The following is a 10,628-nucleotide window of genomic DNA, read 5'->3' on the forward strand; positions in this document are numbered from 1 at the left end:
CTGGGTGAGGGGATGATGGCTGTTTGCAGCTGGTCACACACCCTTCAGGGTGGAGGTCCCCACTGGGGTGCCTGGCCAGCCTGGATGAGGGGATGATGGCTGTTTGCAGCTGGTCACACACCCTTCAGGGTGGGGGTCCCCACTGGGGTGCCTGGCCAGTCTGGGTGAGGGGCTGCGGGCTGTTTTCAGGCTGACAGGTGACTAAAGCTCCCACCTGCTCTTTTTCTTTTCTTTTTTTTATTCTGGGCCAGCTTTAGCTCTGGCTCCAGCTCTGAGGCCTCAGTTGCTGAAAGCAGGTATCTGGTTTGTTTAGGTTCTATAATTGAAACTCTGTATCAACTCCAGCTCTGAGATCCCAGCCAGCTGAAAGCAGGTTTCTGGGGTTTTGTTTAGCTTCTTATTTGTTACAATGTTACTTAAACTGCAGGCTCAGAGGCTGGCAAGGCAGGCGGGGAACGTTGGAGTACTCCGTAACTGAAGCAAGCAAGCCTCATGTTCGCTTCCAGCTGCCTGGCTGCTGGCCGCCATCTTGTCTGGCAGTTAATTTGCATATCTCGCTGATTAGCCAATAGGAAGGGTAGCGGTCGTACACTAATTACCATATTTTTCTTTTATTAGATAGGATTTTATGATCCCAAGCAAGCACTTTCCCTCACCTCTTTCCAATATTAACACTAAAATTTGCCTATCCCTGGACTACATCTAATCCAGCATCAGAAAACAAGCTCTACCATAACGATGAATTATTCTTTCTTTCCCTCTAAAAGTAATGAAAGAATTATATGCATATATACAAGGCCCATGGACACAGACAATAATGTAGTGAAGATCTGGGGTGTGGTCTGGGTGTAGGGGAGGAAAGGGATAGGAGGATGGGGGACATCTGTAATACTGTCGACAATAAAATAAATAAATAAATAAATAAATAGCCCTAGCTGTTTTGGCTCAGTGGATAGAGTGTCAACTGGCAGACCAAAGGGTCCCTGGTTCAATTCTAGTCACGGACATGTACCTCAGTTGCAGGCTCAAACTATGGGCCCCATTGAGGCGCCTGCGGGAGGCAATCAATCGATGCATTTCTCTCACATCAATGTTTCTCTTTCTGTCTCTCCTCTTCCCTTTCACTCTCTCTAAAAAAAAATCAATGGTAAATATGCTCAGGTGAGGATTAATAAAAAATAAATAAGTAATATTTACTATTACTTCCTCCAAAAACTGTTTCCTGACTAATCCTATGCTACTCAGTTTACTTTTTTGTTCTAAATCTGCATACAATTCAAGGACTATTTACATATAGATAGCTTTGCAAAGGCCTATAAATTCAAAGTGTTAATGTTTCTTCAACAAAATTAGAAACTAAAAGAATAAAATCTATGTATTCCAATTCTTTCACATAGATAGCCCCAATACTTAAACAATTTACCCTGAAACATGAAACAAGTTCCAAAGATACTATACTTATTCACCAAGTAATTCAGATGAATCCCCTCCCTCTGTCCCTTCCATTAATCATGCTTGACAGAGCACCAGCTGTGCAAACTCTATTGTCATTCTCCTGCTCAAAAACTTCCCAGGACTCCTCAGTGCCTACCAAACTTCTTAGTTTACATTCAAAACACAATTTTTCATACACCCAAACACTGGTTCCAAACACTGCTTATGCCTTTACCTATACTTTCCTCTCTATACCATAATCAGCTCATCCCATCTCCACCCCCACCTGTCATTTATTAGGTCTCTACAGTATGTTGACACTATGAGGGGTCCCGGTAGATAAAGATGTTCTAGTCTGAATATGTGATAAAACTTTAGCTCCCATCCAGTCATAACTGCCATCAACTCAGTCTAGTAGGAAAAGATTGCCTGTGAACAAGTAATTGCAATACCACACTATACAGTAAGTGTATAATAAGCTGTAAGTTATGGTAAGTAAGCCATACCTGAGGGATGTAAAAAAAAAAAAAATCAACATACCATGGATGCATGTTAGCTAGAAAGTCTATTTGAGACATACAGGGGTCAAAAAAATGGTAAAGAAAATTTTAATTTGTTCTGGTTTCCAATTATGAAAATTAGTTTGGCCAACTGGATCAAGTTCTGAATGCAGGGCTTTGTTTGCATTAGGTATTTAAACAATACCTTTTTAATGAAATTAACTTGTAGGGATCTCAGGGCAAAGAGTAAGATGGCCAACTTATGGTGCTTGAGCTGGGAAGGATGCAGAATGGTTGAGATGACAAAGAATGCCTGGACCCTTTTCCCCAGGGCCAGAATCTTCAATCCTGAACAAGTTTCTTTATTGTAAAATCAGGCATTTCACTCTAACTTTATTTCTTTTTGAGAATAAGTAACGTGTGTTTATTGTACAAAACTCTAGAGAGGCAAAGGAGTATACAGAGAAAAGGGAAGTGAATTAGATCCTCCTCCCCAAAGACATTATCACTTCTGTTTACCATTACTAACATAAGGTGGTTTCTACTATAAACAGCCATTCTGCTTTAGGGCTTATTTGTTTGGGGACAGGACCTGATTTGTGAACCAGACATTTATGTATAATGTGTCTATGAGAAAACACATCCCGAGTTCTATAGAACAAAATCTTTTCAGATGACTGTGGACACAACTTGGGATACAATATGGTATTGTGAATAGCAAGAACATGGCTTTCGGCTCTTCACCAACCTGTGTCTGCATGCCAGTTCTGAAACTAAGCTCCTTAGGAAACATTAACTTGGGCACATACCCGGGTTTCAGGTTTGATCCCAAGTTGTGGCGTGTATCGGAGGCAAAGGCTCAATGTTTCTCTCTCATATTAATGTCTCTCTCTCTCTCTCTCTCTCTCATCAATGAAAAAAACATATCCTCGATGAGGACCGAAAAGAAAGTTCTTTTTTTTTTAATATATATATTTTTTATTGATTTCAGAGAGGAAAGGAGAGGGAGAGATAGAAACATCAATGGTGAGAGAGAATCGTTGATTGGCTGCCTCCTGCACACCCCCTACTGGGGATTGAGCCCGCAACCCGGGCATGTGCCTTTGACCGATGCTCTATCCACTGAGCCAAACCAGCTAGGGCAAGAAAAGTTAAGTTCTTTAGTTTCTTCATGCCTTTAACCTTGTTTCCAACTTTCTTTGTGGAAAGTTTAACTGCATCTGGAATATTTTTATTTTAATGTGTACCAAAATATCTAAAGAAAAAACTGAGTGAAAATACCAAGGTTTCGCCCTAACTGGTTTGGCTCAGTGGACAGAGCACCAGCCTGCGGACTGAAGGGTTCTGGGTTCGATTCCAGTCAAGGGCACATACCTGGGTTGTGGGCTCGGTCCCCAGTAGGGGATGTGCAGGAGGCAGCTGATCAATGATTCTCTCTCATCATTGATATTTCTATCTCTCTCTCCCTTCCTCTCTGAATCAATAAAAAAATATTAAAAAAAGGAAAATACCAAGATTTCTATAAAAGGCTTCCATTCACAGAATTAAAGATTCTCTAACAATTACCTTTTGTTCTTCTCTTTCTGTTGCATAGTGACACTTTTCAATTCTCCAATACCTCAAGAAATCTCGAAGGTATCCAAAGAGGGTGAGTACACCATACCCCACATAAGTAAGCACAGCAACCAGCATTGGTGTTTCTTCAAAAGCTTCATTAAACGGTTTTTTATACAGTCCTCCATTTTGTGTAACATGATGGACCTGAAAGAGAGATTTAAAATGTTTACTTCAATAACCTAAGGAAGATTTCTACTTAAAAATCTAAGTAGTCTTCACAGATTTGTGTAACTATACCTTTGGAATTCCCTAAGTTATAGTTTAAAAAACCCACTAAGATCTAAACAGGGTATCATTATTTTTCAATAGAAGTAAAGTTACACATAATTCAGATGAACAGCGAACAAAAAACAGAGGGAGAGGGACTGCCTAAGAACAATGCCTGACTCTTTTCTCTCGTTATTTGATTTCATGAAATAGATCCTAAAATACTATGGTTGGAGAATACATAATTTCCTTTGTTCTATAAAGAAAACAAGAAATATTGGGGGGAACACTTTGTAAGGTATGTGATTGTCTAACCACTATACCTGAAACTAATACAAAATAACATTGATTGTAAACCATAATTGAAAAACATAAAAAAGCACACAGAAATATAAATCAACAGAGAAAGCCTATCCTGAAAAATAGTATATTAGCTAATAAAGTGATCAAAAGTAAATTCAGTTTTAGAATAAAATATTTGTAAATGTTTTACTGCTTTATGTCCTTAAAGCTACTCAATCACAGTATTCCAAACATCAACATTAGGCCCCTGTGAAAACACACACAATGCTTACTTTTGTGAGTGATTCAGCATTGTATAAAAGGAGAAAGTGAAATCCAATGCAAGGCATACAGCAATCAGTAACTGTAATGAAATCATTCTGCCCCTCCATCTAAGTGTCCATTTAAATGCTGCAAGATTATCCCTGGCTTCATACATTCTTTGGGGTACCTGAGTTTTAATATACAGATACCAAACCATTGTACTTTTGATATCATAACTTAAAGCTTTTTACTTTTTGGTCAATTTTTAAAATATATATATATTTTTGATTTTTTTACAGAGATGAAGGGAGAGGGATAGAGAGTTAGAAACATCAATGAGAGAGAAACATTGATCATCTGCCTCCTGCACACCCCCTACTGGGGATGTGCCTGCAACCAAGGTACATGCTCTTGACCAGAATGGAATCTGGGACCCTTCAGTCCACAGGCCGATGCTCTATCCATTGAGCCAAACCAGTTAGAGCCTTTTTGGTCAATTTTAATGGAAATCTTATTTTACAGAAAAAACCCACAAAGCATTCTCTAAAAATTTATTGATTTTGGAAAGAGAGAAAAAACCACTGATTTATTGTTCTGCTTATTTATGCATTTACTGGTTGCTTCTTGTATGTGACCTGACCAGAGATTGAACCTACAACCTTGGTGTATTGGAATGAGGCTCTAACCAACTGAGCTACCTGACCAGGGCCCACTAGAGTATTTTGTGTGTTAATGTTAATCATACTTGAAACAACTGAGAACAGTGAGGACAGTCAATCAGAATTTACCAGGAGCATTTTTTTTAATTTCAGAGAGGGAGGAAGGGGGGTGGGAGTGGGAGAGAGAGAGAGAGGGAGAAAGAGAGAGATATCAATGATGAGAGAGATTCATTGATCAGCTGCCTCCTGCACACCCCACACTGGGGATCAAGGTCATAACCTGGGTATGTGCCCTGACCAAGAATCGAGCCCTGACCTCCTGGTTCATAGGTCGAAGCTCAATCACTAAAGCACACCACCAGGCAGGAGCATATTTTTCAAGTGAGCTCTGAGCTAGAGTTATAAAAAGTCCCAAAGGAAGAAAAGATTTTTGCCCTTTCAGGCAACCTGATCAGATATCTGATGTAAACTAATAAGAACAAATTAATAAAAATTTACAAAACTACAGAAATTAATATATGCATGCCCCTGGGCTAAATATGGTTTAGAATATTGTAACCTGATAATGTTAGTTTGAGAAAGTTACTTGAATGCTGCAAGTTCGAACAGTTTGGGAAAAAATAGCTGTATTTGACAAAGAAAAGACATTCAGATAGGCATAATACATGGGATCTATTGGTACTGATTCAATTTGACTGCCCAAAGAACTTAGGAAAACTATTCGTAAAACTGGTTTAAGTCTTCATCAATCTCTTTTCCAAGAGATTGTGTCAATATTTAATACTTAAACTTTTTATGCAGAAGGTTGTAATATGTTTAGAAGAGAATAGCTAGCAATGAGCCATTATCTAAAGATATAAAATTATTTAAAAATTAACAATATAACACATAAGCTAATAAGCTAAACAAAACAAAATCAAAAGCAATCAAAACACAAGAAAATTAACATTCTGATCATCTCTTTAAAAAACTACATTTAAAAATATTGTCATACCCGTACCCAACTCTTCTGAACTCTAAAATTGTTTCAACTATTTTCTCTCAATTGAACAAAAAAGTAAAATGTGAGGCAATTTTCAGAGCGCCTAAGTCTAAAATATGTGTGGCAGATTTATATGTCAGGAATGCTGTGGCTATCTCTTTAAAAGATATCCGCCTGGATTTGAGATACACCCAAACCAGCAGGACCAAGTAAATGTAAACAGATGGTTGTACTGTCTAGGAAGTAGGAAGTTAAACCATTAGTTTGCTTTTAAATACTATGTGATTCTATCGCAGCCCCTTTTAAAATGAAATGCATTTGAAGGAATTGAGATTCAACTCTGAAAGAACTTTTGGAATGTGGCCTCAGTCAAAAACACAGGTCACTCTTCTGCGTCACTGAATCTGCTGCTGATTCCAGCTAAGTAGTCTTCATTTCAGTTATTAAATCCTTCATTTCTGATTGTTGTTGTTGTTTATGGTTTCTCTCTGTAAGTTCTCTCTGAGTTCATCTACTCTTCCCCTAAGTTCATTGAGCATCCCTATAACCAGTGTTTTGAACTCTGTATCTGGTAGATTGCTAGCTTCCTTTTTGGTCACATGCCTATAAGCTACCAACCATACTTTTAAGTCACTGGAAAGACACTCCCAACCAAAGCAATAATGGGGTGCCGTATAATCAAAAGATAAAACCATAAACTTAATATGCACTAAAATCATCTGGAAGGAGATACAAGAAACTGGAATGGGGGAAGGAAGCATACTTCCTACTTATAACCCTCTGAACCAATTTACTTTTTATTTCTAACTAAGACTATATATTATTGAATTTTTGTTTATCGTTTTATTTTTTAAATGTTTAAACTCAATTTTCTCACTAATTTTATTCACTATTTGGACTAAAACAGAGTTAATAAAAGCAACATACACTTCTCATCCTAACTTTAGGTCAGCTCACAGTCTACAGACTCTAGAGCAGCGGTTCTCAACCTGTGAGTCTCGATCCCTTTGGGGGTCGAACGACCCTTTCACAGGGGTCGCCTAAGACCATCAGAAGACACATATATAATTACATATTGTTTTTGTGATTAATCACTAGGTTTTATGTTCAATTTGTAACAATGAAAAAACCTCCTGCATATCAGATATTTACATTACAATTCATAACAGTAGTAAAATTACAGTTATTAAGTAGCAACAAAAATAATTTTATGGTTGGGGGTCACCACAACATGAGGAACTGTATTAAAGGGTCGCAGCATTAGGAAGGTTGAGAACCACTGCTCTAGAGAATTCTCATTTACTTCTTAAGATCTCAAAAGGACTTGACATGCTGATAAGTAAGTGCAAATCTACATTTCAATCCCCAATCCCCCCAGCCCCGCAAAACTCTAAATTTACATTTCCACCTGCCTTCTATCTAGCTCCACTTAGATGTGCCCAAATCAACATCTCACCATCTTAACTCCTCCCTCAATTCAAACCTGACCCTCCTCTCCTCCTATATTACCTACCTAGTCGACAGAATCACCATCCAGTCAACCCAGTCTCCCAAGTTTGGAGCCATCTTTAGCTCCACCTTATCTTCTTCTGGCTTTCACATAGAACTAGTAATGAATTTCCATGCCTTGATTCAAAATTTTCTTGTGGGGCACCAGGGAATTTTAAAGAGACTGGGAATGTTGTCCTACATCTTGAGGGAGGCATTGGAGACACAGTATACATACAGGTAAAAAAGCATGGAGTTGTACAGCTAGCACATTTTATGCACTTAACTAAATGTATGTTACTCCTCAATTTAAAAACAAAAGCTCAATACCTCTTCCTTCAGTGAGCTACTGCAATGCCCTTCCTGCACTCAATTATTCTTCAGTCACACTAAACTTGCCACAGTCTTTCCAAAAAGAATCCTCCCCTAAGAGGAGTGAAAATCCTCTAATAGTGATGTCAATGACTAGTGTCCAATACTGAAAAGTCAAGAAGCAGTAATAGCCCTAACCAGTTTGGCTCAGTGGATAGAGCATCGGCCTGCGGACTGAAGGGTCCCGGGTTCGATTACGGTCAAGGGCATGTACCTTGGTTGCGGGCACATCCCCAGTAGGGAGTGTACAGGAGGCAGCTGATCAATGTTTCTCTCTCGTCAATGTTTCTAACTCTCTATCCCACTTCCTTCCTCTCTGTAAAAAACCAATAAAATATATTTAAAAAAAAAAAGAAGAAGAAGCAGCAGTTATTACTGCTAGATTATGCATGTTAGATTATGGAAGCAAACTTCAAAAGAATCTGCTAAAATATAAATTAGTTATCTCTGAAGATGAAGAAAATGGTAGAAGAGAGCAGAAGACTACTGTATATCTGAAAACAAGCCTTGTGGAACTGTCTGATGATCCATACCAAGTGCTACAGGTAAGGGGTTGCTAGGAATTCTTAGGTCCTACAGCACTGGACCATTGAGCTATTTTGGCTGTGAATGTGCACTATTTTCAAGAAAAGGAAATAATGACTCCAGCCCTGGTCAGTGTTACTCACTGGTTAGAGTGTCGACCCATGCACAAAAGGGTCATGGGTTCCATTCCCGGTCAGGGGTCAGGGGCACATACCGGCTGACTGATTTGATCCCCTGCCCCAGTTGGGTACATAGGGGAGGCAACCGATTACTTTGTCTCTCTCACATCAATGTCTCTCTCTCTTCCCTCTCCCTCCCTTCCACTCTCTAAAAAAAGTCAATGGTAAAAAATCCTCGGGTAAGGATTAACAACAAAACAATGGCTGCAAAGGTGATTCAGAGATCATCTTGTTCTAGGAGGAATTGCCTCAGATTCAACAGTTCAGAAACTCAAGAGTGACAGCCTGGAGCATGGGGGATTGGGAAGGCCAGGGACAACACATGACCTCCATACTCCAATAGGGCCAGAGGGCAGAGCATTGACCACTGAACTAAAAGGATTATTCTTGGGCCTTAAGATCTCATGAAATTTACCTTGCTACATTTTGGACTTGCTGGAAGCTGTGACTCCTTTTTTCTCCTCTAATTTCTCCTTTTTGGAACAAAAATGCCTATCTGCTGCCTGTCCGACCATAGTATTTTGGAAGCACATAACTTGTATGTTTCACAGGTTCACAGCTGGACAGGAAATCTGTCGCAGCATGAATTATCTTGAGTCTCATTCATATCAGATTTAGACGATATTTAGATGGGGCTTTGGATTTTAGACTTGAGATGATGCTGGAATGAGTTAATACTTTTGGTGCTGTTAGGATGGAATTAATCTATTTTGCGTGCAAGAAGGACATGATTTGGGGTAACCCATGGGCAAAATGTTATAGGATGAATGTTTGTGTCTCTTCCACCAAATGTGATGGTATTTGAAGGTGAGGCCCTTGGGAGATAATTAGGTTTAGATTAGGTTCAAATTATGTCATAATATGATTAAAGCCCTCATAAGAAGAAAAGCACAGATCTCCACTGAGAAAGGCTATGTGAGCTCGCTATGAAAGGACCTCTACAAGCCAAGAAGAGGACCCTCACCAAGAATCAAGTCTTGAATCTTGGACTTCCTGGCCTCCAGAATCAGAATAAACAAATGTCTGTTGTTTAAGCCACCCAGTCTATGGCATTTTGGTTCTGGCAGCCTGAAGAAAGACAGGTAAACAAATGCATACAACGTACTCCCAATTGGTTTAGGAAAAAATAACCATGTTTGTGCATGAGCACGTGTAAAGAGAATGATGGAGAATTTTCTTCACGAACCATTTGCGAGTCAGTTGCAGTTATACTGTACCTTTACCTTTTACAATTTTATTATTATTATTTTTAATCCTCACCCAGGGAGTGAGGATATTTTTTCCATTGCTTTTTCGAAAGAGAATGGAAGGGCGGGGGGAGGGGGAGAGAGAAGAGAGAAACATCAACGTGGAAGAGGCACATGGATTGGTTGCCTCACGCACCCACCCCAGCCCAACATGGGGAGAGGATCAAACCTGCAAGCCAGGTAGATGCCCTTGACAGGAAATTGAACCTAAGACCCTCCGGTGAGCAGGCGGACACTCTAACCATTAAACAACACCAAGCTGGGGTATGTACCTTTACCATTTATTTATTTTATTTATTTTTTATTTTCGGTTAATCCTTACCTGAGGATATCTTTTACATTGTTTTTTTTTTTCAGCGAGAGTAGAAGGGAGCGAGGGAGAGAGAGATAGACAGGGAAACACTGACGCAAGAGAGACACATTGACTGGCTGTCTCCTGCAGTCGCCCTGACCAGGGAATTGAACCCAAGACCTTCTGGTGTGCAGGCCAACACTCTAACCACTGAAAAACACCAGCAATGGCTTATTTATTTTTTAAAATTTATCTTTATTGTTGAAAGTATTATAGATGTGCCCCTTTTTCCCCCCCATTGATCCCCTCCATCCCACTCCCACCCCTTCCCCAGGCATTTACCATATTATTGTCTCTCTCCATGGGTTATGCATATATGCATATAAGTCCTTTGGTTAAACTCTTCCCACTGCTGTCTCAAAGGGTAAGAGATCCTTCTTTTTTTACAGCCACACGGTATTTCCCTTGTGTAAATATACTAGTCCCTTTTTAAAAATATATATATTTTATTGATTTTTTACCGAGAGGAAGGGAGAGGGATAGAGAGTTAGAAACATCGATGAGAGAGAAACATCGATTC

At 39.4% G+C, this 10,628-nt stretch overlaps 1 protein-coding gene across 1 annotated transcript in view; it reads right to left on the reverse strand.

Annotated features, from left to right (window-relative positions):
* Nucleotides 1–7,545, reverse strand: part of SPTLC2 (serine palmitoyltransferase long chain base subunit 2) — a 65,082-nt gene extending 57,537 nt beyond the window's left edge. Inside the window, exons 1-2 of the mRNA XM_015558053.1 lie at nt 7,459–7,545; nt 3,501–3,695 (exon numbers count right to left, since the gene is read on the reverse strand). Of these exons, the coding sequence (XP_015413539.1) occupies nt 3,501–3,626 (126 nt within the window). The 5' untranslated portion in view covers nt 3,627–3,695; nt 7,459–7,545. The remainder of the gene's footprint in view (nt 1–3,500; nt 3,696–7,458) is intronic.
* Nucleotides 7,546–10,628: the final 3,083 nt, after the last annotated feature.

This window comes from Myotis davidii, unplaced genomic scaffold (assembly GCF_000327345.1).
Source record: "Myotis davidii unplaced genomic scaffold, ASM32734v1 scaffold309, whole genome shotgun sequence".
NCBI classification, from domain to species: domain Eukaryota; kingdom Metazoa; phylum Chordata; class Mammalia; order Chiroptera; family Vespertilionidae; genus Myotis; species Myotis davidii.